Below are 21,794 nucleotides of genomic sequence, written 5' to 3' on the forward strand. Positions count from 1 at the left end.
GATATTTAATGAATTAAAGAATCATGTAGCCATATTCCATGATTACCTGTAGTGAGGGCTGAAGCCCTTTGGAACCTAACAAGTCTTCCAAGACAGCTAAAAGCTTCATACAGATATATTTCTGCTCTTAACTGCTGTATGTAGTTTGTAATATAATATAAATAAAATTCTCTTGTGCTTTTTCTAATTTTTACAGACTTCAAATGATGAAACACACACAAAATTCTACTTAAATGTTTAAGAGTTCTAAACATCATTTTTTACTATCAACCTTTCCCCCCCAATTTAGATGGGAATTGCCAGCCTTTGGTATAAATAACTTATTTCCATGACATTTAAAAGATACCATTAGTTAGTACATGCTATCGTTTGTGAAGTCTTTTGGCAAGGGCATGGCCAAAGCCTCTTTACTCTCAGTAAGTGCTCTGGGCTGATGAATAAACACACTGAACTTAACACCCTGGTTGTTTGCAGCTCTGACAAAACCACTATTGGCAGTCATTGTGATGGCTTTCAAGGAATCTGCTGTTCCAAAAATTGTTAATGAACCGCTGTTAATTTTTGAACTGGCCACTAGTCTCAAGGCACGCTCAGAAGGCTGGTCTGGCACAACACTGATTCGTTTAATTAGTAGAGTAGCCCTCTCTCTCTCTCCAGGTCCCCCTAAGGTATCTAGAATGGACTGAAAATCCTTGACAGCAGATTCACAGGCAAACAGCTCCTTGTCCTTCATAAATGCCTCTAGCTGAGGTAGAACCTGCTCTTTCCTCTCTTGCTCGGCTTGTTCCGTGAGTACTTTTTCTTTGAAGATGAAGTGGCAGCCTCCATAACTCAGGGCAGATACATATGTGATTAAAGTAGTAATGTCCAGATTTACTCTCCTGCACACGTCAACCTTGATCTCTGTTGGAAATGCAACACTTGCGAGTATATTTTCTCGGTCTACTCTTGTCACCTGCAGAAGTTCTGGGCCCTCGTCATCTGACTCGCTCTCACTCAGTCGGAGCTCCTCAGGGTGTTCTAGCAGACAGTTGACCGCTACAATGTCTCCTCTTACAGATATGCCCATTTCTTTCAGCTTTTCTGCCATGGGGCTAGAGACACTGTTATAAAATGCAAATATGATGTGAGGGTTGCTGTACTGCACTGGCTGCTGGTGACTGGCCTGGAGGAAGTCCTCAGCCTGCTCAATGATGCTTTTGTCACCATACTGGCCCCTGCCCAGCCAGATGTTATGCAGCGCTTCAGCCTTTCGGCCAATGGCTTTCACCACCATTTGCGACAACATCCACCACAAGGGTCTGCTTTTCTCCCAAGGTATCTGTGTAACCAAAAACATGAAGGACACTGACAACTTCTTCCAGGTTTTCTGCCGATTCCACAATGGCTCTCAAGTGTGTTAGATTTGTGCTTTGTAAATGAGATTCTTTAATAGCTACTTTACCAGCTTCTACCTTCTGTAAGAATTTTAATTCTGCCTTCAATTTGCTGCACAGCTTTGCACCACCTTCTATGCCACCTTTTCTTGATCTAGAAAGTGATTCTGCCCTCTTGATCAGTTCCTTGGCTATGGTGATTCTCTCACAAAGCATGGAGTGTGCAGACATGATGACAGCATTATTCCTTTCCCGCAGCGGCCCAGATCCCGCGCACAGGAGGACGCAGGCACAGAGGACCGACTCTCCGGGAAGGCAATCCACAGCCTTCAGCGCCCTCCACAACACTACACTCCTTATTTATTATTTTTATTTTATGTGTATGAGTGTATTGCCTGCATGTATGTAAGTGCACCCATGTCATGCAAAACCTGTGGAGACCAGAAGAGGGCATCAGATCTCCTGGAACTGGAGTTACAGACAGTTGTTATCTGCCATGTGGGTGCTGGGAATTGAACCTGGGTCCTCTGGAAAAACAGCAAGTGTTCTTAACCACTTAGCCATCGCTCCAGCCCCTGGCTAAGGATGTTCTTGAACTCGTGATCTTCCTGCCTGCTTCCCAAGTGTTGAGATCACAGGCACATGCAATCACATAGAATCTGGCAGCTTCTCCCTGGCTGTCATCTTCCAGACTATCTTCCCCATGTAATTTCTCCAGTAGTATGGTGTTGGCCTTTGGACTCTTTTGTGGCTCTAGTCCAGAAAAATGCACATTTTTCCATCAGACTCTTCAGGTGCTTGAACTTAGGGCCAAGTCTGCCCTAACCAATGACCCTTTGCACATCTCTTTTATTTTTTAAAATTTGTTGCTTTTTTTTGTGTGTGTGTATATATCACACAGAACATCCCAAACCATCTTATTCAACTATACCCCCACTTCCCAGATGGCACCCTCCCATAGCCTCCCCCCCCCACTAGAGCCCTTATATTGTTATTCCCTACTATATTATTTTTATTTTATGTGTATGAGTGTATTGCCTGCATGTATGTAAGTGCACCAGTGTTGTGCAATGCCCACAGAGATCAGAAGAGGGTGCTGGATCCCCTAGAATTGGAGTTAGGGATGGCTGTTAGCCATCTTTCTGCAAGGGACAATATATTCTAAAATGGGGATCTTTTTTAAAGGTTAAAAACTCATTCAATTTTATGTCTTACAGGATTTATACTGAGTTCAATATTGTATGATGGTATTCAACTGTGAACCTAAAAATTTACAGCCACCTTTGAAAGAGACGTATCCTTGCCCTGGAGTATTACTGAGTATGTTAAAGCTGTAATTAAATGCTTCTTCTAATCAAGTGGTTATTAAATTTAAAAAAATTTAAAACATAATAATTCTTCAAAGCATAAAAATTTGCTCCTTAATAATTAGTACATGTGAAAAACATTACCATTGAAATCTACCTGATGGCTTTATATCCATGCTCAGATGCCAAGGAGCTCAGAAAGTAACCAACTGTGACTAGTAATAATCAGATATATAGAGATTAGAAACGCATGCTTGTTAGTTGCCACGTGGGTGCTGGGAATCGAACCTGGGTCCTCTGCAAAAGCAGTCAGTGCTCTTAACCGCTGAGCCATCTCTCCAGCCCCATGTCTCTTTAAAAAAAAATTTATGTGTGAATGTACTGCCTGCATGAGTGTAAGTGCATCCGTGCCATGTAACGCCCATGGAGATCAGAAGAGGGCGTTAGATCCCCTGGAACTGCAGTTATGGATGGTTGTTATCTGCCATGTGGGTGCTGGGAACTGAACCAGGGTCCTCTGCAAGAGCAGCCAGTGCTCTTAACCGCTGAGCCCTCTCTCCAGTCCCATTGCAGATCTGTTTTGTAACACAGGTCTACACATATGATAAAGCAATGAACTAAAAAAAATTCCTTTCTGCATAATTTTGTTTCATCTTTACTATTTGGTAAAATTGATGAGTTCAAGGCCAGCCTGGTATACATAGTTGAGTTCCAGGCCAGTTGGGGCTACAGAGAGACCCTGTCTCAAAAAGACCAAAAAAAAAAAATTTTTTTTTTAAATGGGGGCTGGAGAGATGGCTCAAAATAAGACTGAGGTTCAGTTCCCAGCACTCCAGTTCTGAGGGATCTGATGCCCACTCTGGCCTCCACTGGCACTGCATGTATGGGTGCACTTATATGCATGCAGGCAAAATAGTCATACATATAAAATATATTTTTTTAAATTTTATTTATTCATTCTTATTTTATGTGTATGCGTGTATTGCCTGCATGCATATAAGTGCACCCATGTCGTGCAATGCCCTCAGAGGTCAGAAGAGGAGTTATGAACAGTTGTTAGCTGCCATGTGGGTGCTGGGATTTGAACCCAGGTCTTCTGCAAGAACAACCAGTATTCTTAACTGCTGAGCCATCTCTCCAGCCCATATATATATATATATATACATACATACATAATATTTTTATTTTTGTTTTTTGAGACAGGGTCTTCCTATAGCCCCAGCTGGCCTGGAACCCAACTATGTAGACCACACTGGCCTTGAACTCACAGAGATCTGCCTGTCTCCGCCTCCCACGTGCTGGGATTAAAGGCATGGGCCACCACGCCCAGCCTAAAATCTTTTTTAAAAATTGAAAAAAATGTAATTAGTGTGTGTGTGAGCACAAGTGACATGGTCCACATGTGGAGGTCAGAGAAAACTTGCAGGAGTCAGTTCTCTCCTTGCACGATATGGGTTCCAGGGATTGAAGTCAGGTTGCCAGGCTTGGCTGCGGAGGCACCTTTACCTGATGAGTCATCTAACCCACTCCATCACCCCTTCATCATGCCCATGGATGTTCTTCTGCACGTATCTCTATGCACATAATTATCTCTAGGTACACCAATTTCTATGAACCAAATCATACCAGAAGACTCTATCCTAATTTTCTCATAAACATTGTGAGTTCATCCCTGTCACATTACAAATCAATTTAATGGTTCTGTATTAGAATATAGCAAAATTAAAATTTTACTATTTCTCTCTTTTAAAACATTCCTGTCAATACCCTTGCAGGTGGTTCCTCCCACTTCTGTTGCAATCTCCTACATAAAGTCCTAGTGGTAGGCGTGGCAGGTCAAAGGGGTTTTGTTTCCTGAGGCAAGGTCTCCCTATAGCCCCAGCAGGCCTGGAACTCTCTATGTAGACCAGGCTAGCCTCCATCTCACAGAGATTCACCTGCCTCTGCCTCCCCAGTGCTGGGTTTAAAGGTGTGTGCCATCAAGATCCAGTTCTTCAAAGGTATTTAAATTTTTTTTTTCTATGGGCTGGAGAGATGGCTCAGCAGTTAAGAACACTCGTTGGTCTTGCAGAAGACCCAGGTTCAAATCCCAGTACCCACATGGCAGCTAAAAACTGTCCGTAACTCCAGTCCCAGGGGATCTAGCAGCCTCTTCTGACCTCCAAGGGCATTGCACGACACAGGTGCAGTTACCTACATGCAGGCAATACACACACACACATAAAAATAAAATTTTTTAAAAAGTTAACATTTTTTTTCCTACATTTATTTTGCCTGTGTTTGGACACATGTGATCAGAGGACAGCTTAGAGTAGTTGGTTCTGTCCTTCCTCCATGTGGGTCCCAGGGATTGAACTCAGATCACCAGCCTTGGCAGCAAGTGCCTTTACCTATGTAGCTGTTTCGTTGGCCCCAAAGGGTATTTGTTGTGCATTTATAAAACGTGTATGAAGCTGGGCGTGGTGGCACATGCCTTTAATCCCAGAGGCAGGCGGATCTCTGAGTTCGAGGCCAGCCTAGTCTCCATCAGAAAATCCAGGCCAGCTATGGCTACAGGGAGACCTTGTTTCAAAAAGACAAAAACAGAAAAAAAAAAAAAAATATGTGAATGCACATGTGGAGGTCAGAGGACAACCTCAGGTGTCCACCCTTGCCTTCCACCTCATTTGAAACAGGGTTTCTGTTGTTTTCCTGCTGTGTATGCCAGGCTAGCTGGCCCATGAGCTTTTGGGGATCCTCCTGTCTCCATCCCTCATCTCCCCCATCAGATGCTGGGATTACAGATGCTCACGCTACAATGTCCCACTTTCTGTTTTTAAATTTATTTTTAGTGTATGAGTGTATTGCCTGCACGTATGTGAGTGCACCTGTGTTGTGCAATGCCAAGGAGGTCAGAAGAGGGCTTCGGATTCCCCTGGAACTGGCGTTAAGGATGGTTCATAGCCGCCATGTGGGTGCTGGGAATCAAACCCAGGTCCTCTGCAAGAGCAGTCAGTGCTCTTAACCACTGAGCCATCTCTCCTGCCCCTACAATGTCCCACTTTCACATGGGTTCTCTGGGGGTTTGAACTCAGGTCTTTATGCTTGTATGGCACACATTTTACTCACTGAGCCATCTCCCCAGCCCCAGAAGGGTATTCTAATACACACTGACCAGCTGATCTCCCCAGAACTCATGACATTCACGCCTAAGATGGCCCTGAAACAGGACGTCACACTTGATGACATTTCAACTAAATGGAAGAGGTTTCTTGGGATGTCCCTCCTCATTTTAGGGAAAATTCTGGTAGGGGTTAGGAATTTGCAAAATAAAGACCCCCCGCTAAAATCTACCTGTGGCTTGGATGTGTCCCTCCCTCCACCCCCAACCCAAGTCTTTGCATTGAAATGTAACCCATGATGCATGTGTGGAGAGACAGGGTTTGGAGAGGTGGTTGTCATGAGGGCTCTGCCTCCTGAGTGGATTCATGGTTACAGTGGGAGGTCAGTTACCACGATAATGGGGCCTACATTCCCCCTGGTCATTTTACCTCCTGCCAGACACAGCCCCTTGACCTTCCCAGACTCTGAAGCTATAAGACATACATGTCTGGTCTTTGTAGTTGGTAGTCTTGGAGAATCTGTCAGAGCAGCACAGAACAGTCTAAGACAGAGCCGAAGTGCCTTCTGGAGAAACCTAGCTGGAGGAAGGATGACCTGAGCTAAGGCTGAGTGGAAACAGTGAGAAGAAACTATTAACAATTCAAGTTTACTAAAACTTTTTGTCATCAGCACTCTGTAAAAAACATTTGCAGTACTGGTTATATAAAACCTGTCTCAATGAACTTGGGACTCCAGATTCCAAATCATGTACATTGTAGTGTCATTAGTCTGATAAAAACAGCATTTTAAAATCTACAAAGTACAAATGCTAAAAGTCAAACTGTACACAACTGGTACACTGTACAAAGCACAGAGGCTGCATGGGGCCTGCCATACACTACAGGCCTGAGACACTGGTGATGCTTTTCTGAAGCTTTTTAAGGCTACTTATAGGATTATGCATGAATATGAATATGAATGTAGGGTTGGGAACTGGCTAGCGTTTACAAATATGGGCCTTACTTATAGTGACTTTCTCCACTTGCTTCAGAAATGGCTGGGCCCTGAGTGGCACACAGCTCTGCACAGCAGAGATACAGCAGAGCTTCCTACGAGGAAGTGATATTTGAGCTATACCAGTTCTGTCGACCACCACACTCTGAAGTTCTTCCCAAGGCCTCTCTTGGTAGACTTGAATGGATGCTGGGATTGTTCTGCTGTGTCATATTTTGAGGACAGCAACACTTTGGAACTCTGGCATAAGCAGTGATCATATGTTATAGAACAAATTTTCTCTCATCTGTGAAATCTGACATTTATAAAGAATTGATCTCCCAAATGAGGGAGCTTCTTTTCTCTGAAGATTCTTTGGAACTTCTGGGTTCAGAGAGAACTTCCAGCAGTTGGCAGCACGACTCTGAGAGGAGATGAAGCTGTGAAGTGAGTTCTACTGGACGGTGGCTCCAAACCTTAGGTCCTACAGATTCCCTCCAGTGTGGACCCTCTGGTGGTACACAAGATGTGATCTCTGACTGAAACCCTTACAACAGACAGTACAGATGTAGGGCCTCTCTCCGGTGTGGACCCTCTGGTGCGTGTGGAAGTGTGAGGCCTGACTGAAGCCTTTCCCACACTGCTGACACGTGTAGGGCTTCTCTCCTGTGTGGACTCTCTGATGAGCACTGAGCCCTGCACTCCAACTGAATTCTTTCCCACACTCCTCACACTTGAACGGCTTCTCCCCAGTGTGAATTATCTGATGGACTTGGAGATTTGACCTCTGGCTGAAGGCTTTCCCACAGGTATCACATTTATAGGGCTTCTCCCCCGTGTGGACTCTCTGGTGGGCCTGGAGGTGGGAGGCCTGACTGAACCGCTTCTGGCAAGCATCACATTTAAATGGTTTCTCCCCGGTGTGGACACTCTGATGAGCCTGCAGATTTGAGGCCTGACTGAAGCCTTTCCCACACTCTTCACATTTATAGGGTTTTTCTCCTGTGTGGACTCTCTGGTGATTGTGAAGATTCAAACTCCAATTGAAGCGCTTCCCACACACATCACATTTATAGGGTTTTTCCCCGGTGTGGACTCTCTGGTGGGCTTGAAAATACGAGCTCTGACTGAAGCCTTTCCCACACACGTTGCAGCGAAATGGCTTCTCCCCTGTGTGGACCCGCTGATGACTCTGAAAGCTTGAAGCTGAACTGAAACCCTTGCCGCACTCTTCACATTTGTATGGCTTCTCTCCCGTGTGGACCCGCTGGTGACTGTGAAGATTGAAACTCAAGCTGAAGCACTTCCCACACTCGTCGCACTTGTACGGCTTCTCCTCGGTGTGGACTCTTTGGTGGGTGTGAAGATTGGAGCTACAACTGAAGCGTTTGCCACAGTCTCCACATTTATACGGCTTCTCTCCTGTGTGGATTCTCTCGTGGGCCTGGAGGTGTGACCTCTGCGTGAAGCCCTTCCCGCACACCTCACATTTATAAGGTTTCTCTCCAGTGTGGACTCGGCAGTGGATGTTCAGATCTGTGCTACGGCTGAAGCCTTTCCCACAGCTGTCACATCTGTAGGGCTTCTCACCTGTGTGGATTGGCAAGTGAGCGTACAGGTGTGAGCTCTGGTTAAAGCTCTTTCCACACTCGGGGCAAGTATAGGGCTTCTCCCCTGTGTGCACTCTCTGGTGAGTCTGCAGATTTGAGCTCTGACTGAAACCCTTGCCACACTCGTGACACCAGTAGCGCTTTTTCCCTGGGTGGATGTTTGGTTGGACAGGAGCTCGGGAGCCATGCTTGCTGTCTTTCTGTGTTCCACATACAGGGGACTTCTTTCCTAGGTGGGCCGGCCGATGAAGCTCAAGACTAGGGCCGTCACTGAAGGCGTCTTCACTGTTACCACACTGGTGGGCCTTCGGTTCTAGGTACACACGACGCTGGCTAAGAGGGGACACCTTTAGGACTCCCTTACCACACTCACTGTTGCTGTGAGCTTTGTCTCTTCCGTGCAGCATATTGTTGTGGTGTGAAATGCAACTCAGAATGTCAACACCCGGAGCCAGCTGATGTAGCTTGTTTCTCACCTGGGTCTGTTCATGTTTCTGATGGTTCTGTCTCTCACCCAGATGTGTTCTACTCCAAGAACTTGGAGCTCTCCCAGCTGGAAAGTCTCGATTTTCAATACTCCTAGAATGATGTCCTGTGAGGCTTGCAAGATAGTCATCATCCAGAGAGGCCAGAGCAGCTCCTTCTGGCCCCCCGAGGCAGGAAGCACCACACTGTTGGGGGAAGTGAGAGCTCTCTCCGTGAGTGCTTATGCTGGAGTCTGGAGTTCTGGCAAGTTTGTTCACAACGTGGCTCTTGATTTGCCAGCATGAAAGCTCCCCCAGCAACAGGCACCTCAATCCTGTTGCATGGAGAGGCTCCTTGTCTGGACTCCAGCCTCCTGAAGAGTAAAGAGAACAGAGGTGTGAGCAAGGATGGGGATGAGGGGAGTCCCAGTCCTCACTTCCTTTGGAAACACAGAGAATCAATGAGACTAGCATGTAAGGCAAACTGGCGGGAGGTCTGAGAGGCAAAGGTTCACCGTCATCAAAGAGAATGCTGACTCAAGAGTGAGCCATGTTTAAAATGGTAAGAAATGTGGGGTGAGCCCAGGGTGAAGGCTCGACGTTCTACTTTGCTCTCCGTTGCTCTGATGAAAAACTGACCAAAACCAACTTGGGGAGGAAAGGGTTTATTGGCTTCACGTCGGGATCACAGTTCATCAACTGAGGGAAGCCAAGGCAGGAACCTGGAGGCAGTACCTAAAGCACAGACCACTGAGGAACGCCGTTCACACTGAGGAACGCCGTTCATGGGCCTGCTTCCTCCCGGTTTACTCAGCTACTTATTTTACGCAGCCTAGGCACACCTGCCCACGGGTGGCACTGCCCACAGGACACTCTGATGGAGGAAATTCCTCAATTGAAGTTTCCTCTTTCCAGGTGACTCTAGTTTATGTCAAGTTGACAAAACATAGCACAGTTAACTTTATGATTTTTTATTGTGGTTTTGGTTTTTTGAGAAAGGGTCTCACTACTTAGTCCTGGTTGGCCTGGAACTCACCATGTAGACCAGGCTGGCTGGAACTCACAGAGCTCTGCCTGCCTCTGCCTCCTGAGAAGACTGGATTTTAAAAAGCAAAACGAGCCAGGTATGGTGGCTAGTGTCTATGATCTCAGAACATGAGAGGCTGAGGCAAGAGAACTGTCTTGAGCTCACAGTCGGCCTGGGCTACAGAGTGAGACTGTCTTAAAAAACCACCCCTACCCAAGGTCCAAAATAATACATGTTGTTTGCAAAAGATCTAAGATTTTAGGGGGGCTAGAGAGATGGCTCAGTGGTTAAGAGCATTGGCTTCTCTTGCAGAGGACCCAGGTTCAGTACACATGGCAGCTAACAACCATTCGTAACTCCAGTTCCAGGGGATCCAATACTCCCTTCTGGCCTCTGTGGGCATTGCATGGCATGGGTGCACTTACATACACATACATACAGGCAAATCACACACAAAAAATAAAAATGAATAAAAATTTTTTAAAAGGTGGGAGAGATGGCTCAGTTGGTAAAATGCTTGCTACTCAGTCCTCAAAGCCCATGTAAGGAAGCCAGGCACAGGGTGTGCACTTGTAATCCCAGCACTGGGGAGGAGGAGACAGGAAGATTCCTGGAGCTTGATGGCCAGCCAGGCCAAGTCTACTCGGAGAGCTCAGGCCAAAGAGAGACTCTGACTGAACAACACCCAAGGTTGACCTCTGACCTCCACAGGCACATGTACCTACACATATACCAACACACAGTGACACCTAGCAGCCTGACTTTACAGCCTGAGGGAGAATAAACCCAAAGTTAGCAGAAGATGATTAAGAATAAAAAATAGAGGTTAAAATAAAACCCAAAAAACCCAGGGGATCTCAAAAAGATTAAAATTGATGGTCATATTACATGGGGGGAAGAGTGAAAATCAACTATAATCAGGTTGAAAGTAAAGATGTTATTGACCTTGCAGATAGATAAATGATTAGAATATTATGACTATATTGTTATAAGCCAAAAAGAAATAGATAAATTGCTAAGAACACATAACCCACAATGTCTGAATTGTGAATTGGTTCCTAGCACCCACTTGGATGACTCACAACCGCCTATAATTCTAGCCCCTTTTCTGACCTCCACCGGCACTGCATTCAGATGTGCACAGACATTCACACACACATAATTAAAAATAAATCACTGGGCATGGTGGCACATGCCTTTATTCCCAGCACTCAGGAGGCAGAAGCAGGCAGAGCTCTGTGAGTTCAAGGTCAACCTGGTCTACACAGCGAGTTCTAGATCAGCTGGGGCTACAGGGAGACCCTGTCTCAAGGACCAAAAAGACTTTAAAAAATAAAACAAAATAAAATAAATCTTAAAGGCTGGGAGTGTTGGTATGTTCCTTTAATTCCAGCAGAGGCAGGTGGATCTCTATGAGTTCCAGGTGAGCCTGGTCTACATAGCGAGTTCCAGGACAGCCAGGGCTACATAGTGAGACTAGTAAGTGAATTCACTAATAAGTGAATCTTAAAAAAAATAAAATAAAAATCTTAACTGGTTAAGAGTCTGTTATTTAAAAACCTCTCAACAAAGAGAAGCCCCAGACCAAACAGTTTCACTGTCACCTGCCAATGTTACAGATACAAAACCAGGTATGGATATCAGGTATGGATGCAGCCAAAGCAACCTTGACCAAGAGACGAAGCTGGAAGTGTCACAATATGTGACCCAGAAACACACAGAAGAGCGACAGTAACCAGAGCAGCATGGGATGGCATGAAAAGACACAAAGGTCAACGGGAGGGCGAGACCCAGAAACCAGCCCATCTGTGTGGCGGTGGCGGCTCTGGGGGAGGATGGTCTGTTCTATCTGGTGCTGAACATCCACACACAGGATCTGTCCTCAGCCCACCACATACAAAACCACCTTCTGAGTGGAGTCAAAGGCAGAGGGAAGAAGGCCGTGGTGCTTTCCTGGGTAAGAGCATTCTCAGAGAAAAGCAAGCAGCAGGCCCTGGGCGGAACTACAGCGGGCCCACTGGAGGACACTGCCAGAGCAGCAAAGACAGAAAAGGACGGAAGCAGGACAAAAGTACAGAACAGCAGAGCTGGGGGTGAGAAAGCCTGCCATGAACTCGTGTGCCCCTAAGAAGGCGGGGTTCCAGCCAAGCACAACAGTCCAGGCCTGCCATCCTTGTGTCTGGAAGGCTGAGGCAGGAGGAGCACCATTCTGGGACGCCCTAGGCTACACAAGGCCCCACCTCAAAAACAAACATAAGAAACCCCAAAGTGGATTTTACTCTGAGTGAAATGGGAAACAGGAGTGACAGCAAGGGACTGGTCTTAAAGGCCTCTCTGGTTGCTGGGGGGAAGGGGGACCCCAGACAAAGTGGAAGACCCAGGCTGAGCTTCGGTCTCACCCAGTGCCTACCTTGCTGGGTCTGGAGCTCTGTCACCCACAGCTTTTCTTCCGTCTCCAGCTGGGATATCACATCTGGTTTGAAAGATTGATACCCTGTGAAAACCGAAAGGCAAACAGGGTTGCAACATCTTAGCCTCATAATGAAGGGTCTGCCCTGGCCCTACTCAAGCAGTTCACACACACACACACACACACACACACACACACACACACACGCACAACACATACATACAAATCCACATATATAGACACATGCATACTCATATATACATAAACACACACATATACACATCACACACACATATATACATACAAATACATACATCAGACACTCATGCACACAGACATTTTTTTCCCTCTCTGACACAGGGTCTCATGTAGCCCAGGCTGACCTTGAACTTACTATGCAGCTGAAGATGACCTTGAATTTATCCTCCTGGGCAGGGGCGGGGGGATGCTGCTAAATGCACAGGCCAGTGCCCACAGCAGAGATGTGCCCAGCCGTAATGTCAAGAACGGCATGGTTCTGAGGACTAGAGGGACGGCTTGGTGGGCAAAGTGCTTGCCATGCAAGAGGACCTGAGTGTGATCCCCAAACCCACGTAAAAGTCAGGTGTGGCACTGCATCCTCCTAATGCCAGTGCTGGGAAGGCAGAGACACAAGGACCCCTTGGGGCTCACTCGCTAGCCAGTCCAGCCCATTCTGAGTTCCAGGTTCAGTGAAGAAACCTTGTCTCATATAATGGGGGGGGGGGGGTTGGTAAGATGGCTCAGTGGGTAAAGGAGCTTGTTGTCAAACCCAACAACCGGAGTTTGATCCTGGAGACCCACATGGTAAACTATGGAAAGCTGCCCTCTGACCTCCACATGCATGTCATGTATGTGCATATTCTCACACACACAGGCATACACACACACACACACACACACACACACACACACACACACAAAACATAATTTTTTAAGTACAGCACTGATGTGTGAGATGCAACTTAAACAGAAAGCAGAGAGCGACTGAGAAGGATACCGACATGGGCCTCTGGCCTCCGCACGTGCACACACACCAGAAAAGAGCACCTTGGTTGGGAACCCTGCTTCATAGAGCTTGGCCAAGGGACATCCGTCCTCACCCACTGACAGAAGGTTCCTGAAGTTCTCCAGCATCACGTCCTGGTACAGCTTCCTCTGCGCAGTATCCAACAGCCCCAGCTCCTCTTCGCTGAAGACCACGGCCACGTCCCCGAACGTCACCATCTCCTGTGTCACAAACACAGGTACTCTCAATTTGACATCCAATGCCACTAGGACGCGAACATCTTCAATGAAGTTCCTAGTCAGCCCCTTCCATGAGGGCACAAATGGGAGGTGGGAACGGTTAAACGAACAAAATACAAAGACACTGGAGAGGGAAACATGTGCCTTTTAAGAAGTTAGGGCCCCAGAGCTGTTTTTCTTAAAGATTTATTTTGTTATTTTTTGGAGGGTAGGGGTGTTGAGACAGGGTCTCCTTGTAGACCTAGCTGGCCTAGAACTTGATCCTATGTAGATCAGGCTGGCCTTGATCTCACAGAGATTCACCTGCCTCTGGCTCCCGAGTGCTGGGATTAAAGGTGTGTGCCACCATGCCCAGGAGAAGTGATTTTTATCATTTACAAAATTACCCAATATTTAAAAAAATAAGTGTCTAGTTTGGGCCAGAGTATTAAAAATCAGATATGCTGGGCATGGTGGTGCATGCCTTTAATACCAGGCAGAGGCAGGCAAATCTCTGTGAGTTCAAGGCCAGCCTGGTCTACATAGCGAGTTCTAGGCCAGCTGGGACTACAGAGAGACCCTATCTCAAAAAGACCAAAAAAAAAAAAAAAAATCAGAGATATTTGCAACTTCTTATAGGAAAGTTAATTGGGAAAATTGCCACTATTATTAGCAAAATAAAGGTGTGTTATCACCTGAATTATGCCTCAGCCTCCTGGGCTGGACATTGTTTCAGAAATCTAATAACCCCACGGCTCTCTAGGCACTGACTCTGTGGAGCAGCTGGGCAAGATGATGGTCCCCAGGGTGTGTAGAACACAAGGACACAGGCTTGGCACCTTTAGACACCTGCTCGAGGCCCAGCATGAGAAGCCAACGTGTTTCCAGTGACCAAGCCAGGGTTTTAGATGTTCCACTCAGGTGAATAAAACAGAATACTCCATCCCAGGATCAGATGTGGCAAGTGTGACTAGTATGTCCTGGGTGAAGGTGTCCCTAGTGTCTGGTTCTTCTTTGACAGATATTCCCCAAACTTCAGGATTAAACACCAGACATGGCAAATGCAAAAATAACTGGTCTTCTGTGTATCTGCCTGCATGTGTGTGTATGTGCGTGTAGAGGCCAGAGGCCAGCCTCCAGTGTCCTTCCTCAGCTGCTGGCCACCATTTTATACTTTTGAGACATGGTCTCTTCTGGCCTGGAATCCCCAAGCAGGCTGGGCTGCCCAATGAGCCCCAGGGATAGGCGAGAGTGGCAGAGATAGAAGAGGCCCAGCTTCAGCAAGGTGGAAGAGAGCTGACGCCCCAAAGCTGTCCTCTTACTGCCACACACATGCTGTGGCATGGGCACAACATGTTAATATAAAAAATCTTAAGAAGATGAAATTTATAAATTACTTAAGTATGGAGAACCAGGCAAAATCAAATTAGGGAAATCATGAAAAATGTTGTGTGTCTGTGTGTGGGTATGTGCACAGAAGTGCAAGTGTCTGAAGAGGCCAGAGGAGGGCGTTGAATCCCCTAGGGCTGGAGTTGCAGGTAGTGACTCAGTAACCATCTGAGGGACTCTAGATTAAAAATAAAATGAAAGTGGGGGTGTGGCTGGGTATTAGAGCACCTGCCTAGAATCCCCCAGTGAGGGGCTTGGGGTGTGGCTCAGTGGTAGAGCACCTGCCTAGAATCCCCCAGTGAGGGGCTTGGGGGGTGGCTCAGTGGTAGAGCACCTGCCTAGGATCCCCCAGTGAGGGGCTGGGGGTGTGGCTCAGTGGTAGAGCACCTGCCTAGAATCCCCCAGTGAGGGGCTGGGGTGTGACTCAGTGGTAGAGCCCCTGCCTAGAATCCCCCAGTGAGGGGCTTGGGGTGTAGCTCAGTAGTAGAGCACCTGCCTAGAATCCCCCAGTGAGGGGCTGGGGGCATGTGTGACTCAGTGGCAGAGCACCTGCCTAGAACCCCCCAGTGAGGGGCTGGGGTGTAGCTCAGTGGTAGAGCACCTGCCTAGAATCCCCCAGTGAGGGGTGGGGGGTGGTGATGATTAAGTACCACTCACTCAATCTCCAGTACTGGGAGTTGAAAAAGCAAAGTAAACCCAACTTACCTGTAGCTTGGTCATTGTTTTCTTCTTCCCTCTGGGAAAAGGCAGAGATCTGGGAAGCAGACTGTGGGAGGAAAAGCCCTATGAGAGTGCTGCTAGGGATGCAGGGGATCCACCTGCATGTCCTCCCATCTCCAGGCAGACACACCTGCATACAGCTGTGTGCTCTCTCCTTCCTTCTGCCTCATCCCTGAGGTGCCTTAGACCTAGCCTCAATATATTTCTACTAACCAGCAGTGTAAACCTCGAGTAAGATGCTATTCTCTCCATGCTTCACCTCACTCCCCCACAAGGACCACGTTTTCTATTTCCCTGCAGTTTCAGAGAAGCAGATGTTACTACGCTCCACAGAACTACCTGTGGCAATGTGCGTCCCTGAAAATGAACCTTTTAAGAAACCCAGAACTTGGGGCTGGAGAGGTAGCTCAGCAGTTAAAAACACTGGTTGTTCTTATAGAAGACCTGGGTTAGAATCCCAGCACCTACATGGCAGCTAACAACTGTCTGTAACTCCAGTCCCAGGGGATCTGACAGCCTCTTCTGACCTCCTCCGGCATTGGACGACATGGGTGCACTTACCTACATGCAGGCAATATATGCATAAAGATAAAATTAAAATAATAAAATATTTTTTTAAGTACTTGGATTAAAAAAAAAAAAAAAGCCCAGAACTTACAGACCATCAGCCTCAGAAATATCTGTTAATTGTGACTGGGTATCTCTTGTGCAAATGGTTCGGGGCATAGAGTTAAATTGTCATGTCTTTTCTCTTTCTCTAATAGCTATAATTACTTGTAAATGTTACTCGGCTACAAGAGTCCCCACAAAGTGTCATTTCCCAAGTCCAAGTTAATGACAAATAAAAACTTAAAACTCAAAAGAAATGGAGCTGGGGCCTGCCAGCTGCCTCAGCGGGTAAAGGGGCTTGCCCCCAATTCTGACAGTCTGGGGTTAATCCCCGAAACCCATATGGTAGAAGGAGAGAACTCCCACAAGTTGTCTTCTGACCTTCACACAAGCGACACGACACACCCCGCCCAGAGCAAAACCTAAATTTAAAAAGTGTAATTGCATACCACCTAAGGTCTCAAAACACTCGGCCCATCTGTGATCATGTGGTTCCTCTGCCTTGGATAAACACAGAGGGCACTCCCCATGGTCCAGGGAGGAAGCTCTGCTCTCCTGCTGCCTAGAGACAGCTCAGATTATTCCAGAAACTCCAGACCAAACCGCTTCAGGAGGCTTTCCTAGCGAAGTGGGCGGCGACTGTGCAGCTGGGGCTAGCACCCGCTGCTGGGCTCATGTCCCTCCAAACAGGCGTCTCTAGGAGTATTACTAGAGAAAGAGTTGCAAGCCGCCAGCGTTCGAGGCAGGGGCTTCTGAAGCATCATCTACTTGTAGGGTCTCCTGCAGTTTAGTACAAAAAACCCCTGGGATGGCGCTGGCCCTTAGAGCCAAGGGGTAACTTGCCCTGTGTGCACCCCCAGAAGAGGAGGGCTTGGAGCCCGGAGCAGGGTCTGGGGGAGCATGAGGCTCCCCGAGGGGACCCAGGCCCGGCCACGGCGGTGTGTAAGGAGACACCGTCCCCGCGCACCGCACACCCTCGAGGGGAGGCCGCGCAAGACAGGCCTCAATCCGGGCAGCTCACCTCCGCCTCCAAGAAGTCCCAGCCTCGCCTTCCCGGAGCGGAAGCGCCTCCGCCCGCCGCGGCCGCCCGGACTACAATTCCCAGAATGCCTCAGCGGAAGAGCCGCGGTGGCCTTAGCCCTACCGAGACTAAATTCCCCAGAATACTGGAGGGTCGCCCTGACAACTTCAGGGTTGTTTAAGGCAGTTGGGCTTATTAGAGATCTGAGGCTAACATTAAGGAATTCTTTTTCGTATTCTTTATTACTGAAATCTTATAAAACACAATTGTGGATACTTAAAAAAACCTGCAGCCTTGTAAGAGTGAAGTTTGTATTATAAAAGCTAAATACCTAAACTGTGCTGCTCCTTTGGGGGTGTAGCTCAGGAGCAGAGCGCCTGTCTAGAATACCCCAGGGAGGGGCTGGGGTGTGGCTCAGTGGTAGAGCACCTGCCTAGAATCCCCCAGTGAGGGGCTGGGGTGTGGCTCAGTAGTAGAGCCCCTGCCTAGAATCCCCCAGTGAGGGGCTGGGGTGTGATTCAGTGGTACCCTTCGAGACAAACACACACAGACACAGACGTTAAGGGGGAGCAAAGGCTAGGATAAAACCGAGAAACAGGAGTGGTTGCTTAAGTGTGCTAGACACTGAAATTAAGGAACACTGAATCTTGATCTTGTAACTGTTGCTGGTCCCTAAGTATCTCTAGTACAGCCTATTGATAGAACAAAAACGCCATGTATTGCCTTTCGTGGTAAAGGAGAACAACACCTTGACTGAGCAAAGTATCATAGCCGAGAACTCATGGAGGCTCAAAGCCAACTGGCCGTCAGTCTCAGTGCATCAGCAGGGAAAGAGAAAAGACCCTGTTTGCAACTGACGAGGTGGCTCAGTGGGTACATGTGATTGCCCCTAAGCCTTTGATCTAAGTTCAGTCCCTGGGACCCACATGATGGAAGGGGAGAACTGACTCCTGCAAATTATCCTCTCACACACAAAAACGTAAATGCTTTTAAAAAAAAATTTATTATTTTTATTTTATGTGTATGCATGTAGTGCCTGCATGTAGGTAAGTGCACCCGTGTCATGCAGTGCCCACAGAGGTCAGAAGAGGGCGTTGGATTCCCTCGCAACTGGAATTACGGATGGTTGTTAGCTGCCATGTGGGTGCAGGGATTCAAAGCTCCGACTTCTGCAAGAACAGCCAGTGTTCTTAACCGCTGAGCCATCTCTCCAGCCCCTGCTTTTTAAAAAACCGAAACACCTTACTTTGTCTTAGTGTGGCTGACATGTTCCTGCCACGCTGCCACCACAACAGTGAGCCTCTTGCTGAAGAATGGTTGGATTTGGTGCTGCGCTCTCATTTCCTCTCCTTCGTTAAAACACATATCCATTCACCAGATTGTTGTATGAATCCCAGGTGTCTGATCACCTAGTATTCACCCCTCTTTCCCTACTGACAGTCACAGCCTGCTACAGAAACTGAAATTATGTATCCATTTATCCACCTTGCCCAGAGTTGCCACACACTGGATTTGTCTGGTGGTATACTGTACGTCCTCACCCACTTATAGTCACTAAAAACTGGAACTTTGACAAAGACTGCATGAGATTCTGAGTTTTTGGTACTAGAATAGTTGAAAAGTGCTTCTGGAATTCATTGAGCAGAGACCCATACAATGTCTGTGACAATTTTAATTGTCAAATCGACACAACTTAGAATCACCTAGGAAGAGTCTCAATTGAGGAGGTGTCTAGAGAAGCTCCTAACATGTTTCTAACATGTCTCTTGGGGATTGTCTTTTATTTTTATTGTTGTTTTATGTGTATGTGGGAGTGTCCAGATGTATGTATGCACACTGTGTAAGTGCATAGTGCCCACAGACGTCAAAAGAGGGCGTCTGGCATCAGTGCCTGATGTCAGAGCTGGGAAATAAACCCAGGTCTTCTGCAAAAGCAGTATGCACTCTGTTTTTTGTTTGTTTGTTTGGTTTTGGTTTTGGTTTTTTTTGAGACAGGGTAACCCCAGCTGGCCTGGAACTCACTATGTAGACCAGGGTGGCCTTGAACTCAGAGAGATCTGCCTGCTGGGATTAAAGCTGCACCACCCATACCCAGCTGGAGTATGCACTCTTAACTGCTGAATCATCTCTCCAGCCTGTAGATTACCATGATTGATGTGGGAAGACCCAGCCTGAAAGTGGGTGGCATCATTCCCTGAGTCTGGGCTATGAATGTTGTAGGAGTAGAGATCGCACATGATTCACTTATCTCTGTTCTTGACTGTGGCTGTGATGTGACTGGCTATTTTAAGTTCCTGACACCTTGACTTCCCCCACAATGATGGATTGTAAACTGAATAAATCCTTTATCCTTCAAAGTTGCTTTTGTCAGGGCATTTTATCATGGCAACAGAAAGCAAAGTAGGACCATATCAAAGTGAAACTTTTTGGCAGATTCACCACGTAGCCCTTGCTGGCTTCAAACTCAAGACTCCCACCTCAGCCTTACAACTTTTAAACACTGGGTAAACATAAACTATAAAAGGTGATGTAAAAGAGAGAAACCACTGAGCATGGGGCACACACTTGTAATCCCAGCACTGGGAGGTAGAGATGAGGAGCAAGAGTTCAAGACCAATCTCAGTCATATATCTAGCTCAAGGTCAACACGGGCCACATGAGACTCTCTCTCAAAACAGACAAAAACAAAGGAAAAACATTCAAAGCAAGTAGGCCTTATAATATATTATTATAGACTCACAAACCTTTTTATTTGTGTGTGTGTGTGTGTGTGTGTGTGTGTATACACCTTATGTCCGCAGGTGCCCATGAAGGCCAGAAGAGGGCATTGGATCCCCTGAAGCTGCAGTTACAGGTGGTTGTGAACTGCCTTATGTGGGTTCTGGGAACAAAATGCTGGATTCTCTGCAGAACAGACGGCTTAGCCATCTCCATGTTCAATTCTTAATTTTAGTTACTGCAATTTTGGGTTTGCTTGTTTTGTACATACATCTATCTCCAGCCCAGGCTGGTCTAAATCTTAACCTCATTCTCCTGAATGCTAGAATAAGAGGCACCCCCATACTCCACTAGTTATGGTATTTGTTTGTTTGTGGATTTCTATGAATCTAAGTTGTCCCATGAAACTATTCATTTTTGGTCAGTTCTACTGGAAATTTGAATATTATTTAAAAACCCTGTGAGATAAATCCAGTATTTACATCATCTAAGCTGTATTTGATTTTACTGGGTCTTGATTCCTAGCCAACCTGGTATCCTGCAGAAGGTCAGGGATTAGATGTGAGGAAAATGATAGTGTTGGTGATGTCATCATCTTCCATAAACGCTTTTATTTTCTGGAGACAGACAGGTGTGGAGGGAAGAGCACTGTAATAGGACTGATGCCCTTGCCTGAGAGGATGGGATGTAGGTATTTCTCATGTACTTTTGCAAAGGTGTTCAGTAAATATCAAACTTAAAATCTTTGAGTCTAGACATCCTACTTCTCAAATTTCCCTCAGTAGGTACAGCCCCGTGAATCACTACCTGTTTCCTTGGAGATATCTAAGGAAGGCTGACATCAGCCAGACCATGGTATAAGCTCATGAATGGCATTTACAAGTTCGAATATAATCATGGAGTTCATGTATATATAGACTATGATGTACTAGACGGGCATCTGGTCAGCTTTGTGACCTCTTCATCCCTACATGAATGAGTAATCACATTTCAAATGGAAGAGTATACCAAACTTGGCTTCCTGTGAGTGGGCACGAATCACATGTATTGTCACTAGTGGCAGCTGTTCATCTGAAACCAGAATGATTCCCAGTGAAGAATTACAAAGTGCCTCATCATTCAGGGCATCTTAAAAGGGATGCGGTAACTCAGTCAGATTTGGGCAGAGAATGGCATACTTAGAGTGTGCATCCGTTACTTCCCAAAATACATTCCAATGTGGGATGAGGACAGTGAGCAAGCTGTTTATAGGGCTTTCTTGAGTCAGCAACATTGGCCTGTGATTTTTGCTTATAGCCTTTGAATCATTAACAATGTCTGCTGTGTAAGAACAAGGATTCATGGAAGTAGCAGTAGGTTACTTTGTTTTGCTTTAGGAGTTGATACGAAAATGAAAAAAAAAAAGTTTGTTTAAATGAGAATACATGGGCCTGAAGAGATGGCTCAGGGGTTAAGAGTATTTGCTCTTGCAGAAGACCCATATCAGGCAGTTCACAACCACCTATGACTCTAGTTTCAGGGGCTCCAATGCCCTCTGGCCCGCACAGGCACCTGTATGTATGTGGTGTGCATAAACATGGGCACCATACATACATATAAACTTTAAATTTTTTATATATTTTTATGTGTATGACTGTATTGCTTGCATGTATGTAAGTGCAACTGTGTCATATAATACCTATGGAGGTCAGAAGAAGGCATTGGATCACCTGGAACTGGAGTTATAGATGGTTGTTAGCCACCATGTGGGTGCTGGGACTTGGACCCAGGTCCTCTGTAAGAGCAGCCAGTGCTCTTAACTGCTGAGCCATCTCTCCAGCCTCA

At 46.6% G+C, this 21,794-nt stretch overlaps 2 protein-coding genes across 5 annotated transcripts; both read right to left on the reverse strand.

The window, feature by feature from the left end:
- Positions 1-8: 8 nt before the first annotated feature.
- Positions 9-1,708, reverse strand: LOC103749160 (UPF0415 protein C7orf25-like). Its single transcript, XM_008851985.3, is given in 2 exon segments — positions 9-1,268; positions 1,270-1,708. Coding segments are annotated over 2 exon segments (1,254 nt in total). The 5' UTR covers positions 1,608-1,708; the 3' UTR covers positions 9-352.
- Positions 1,709-6,424: 4,716 nt separating this feature from the next.
- LOC103749163 (zinc finger protein 235) lies at positions 6,425-17,301 on the reverse strand. Of its 4 annotated transcripts, none has more exons than XM_017802904.2 (5): positions 17,253-17,301; positions 15,608-15,668; positions 13,390-13,516; positions 12,269-12,352; positions 6,425-9,205 (listed from the first exon to the last, which is right to left on the reverse strand). In XM_017802904.2, exons 2-5 carry the CDS (start codon positions 15,620-15,622, stop codon positions 7,242-7,244), a joined length of 2,190 nt encoding a protein of 729 aa, XP_017658393.1. In that variant the 5' UTR covers positions 15,623-15,668; positions 17,253-17,301; the 3' UTR covers positions 6,425-7,241. The 4 variants fall into 4 exon arrangements, with proteins under 4 accessions (XP_017658393.1, XP_017658392.1, XP_008850209.1 ...); XM_017802903.2 differs by having other exon boundaries at positions 16,684-17,287; XM_008851987.3 differs by having other exon boundaries at positions 16,681-17,287.
- Positions 17,302-21,794: the final 4,493 nt, after the last annotated feature.

This window comes from Nannospalax galili, unplaced genomic scaffold, assembly GCF_000622305.1.
Source record: "Nannospalax galili isolate Female #2095 unplaced genomic scaffold, S.galili_v1.0 scaffold385, whole genome shotgun sequence".
NCBI classification, from domain to species: Eukaryota; Metazoa; Chordata; class Mammalia; order Rodentia; family Spalacidae; genus Nannospalax; species Nannospalax galili.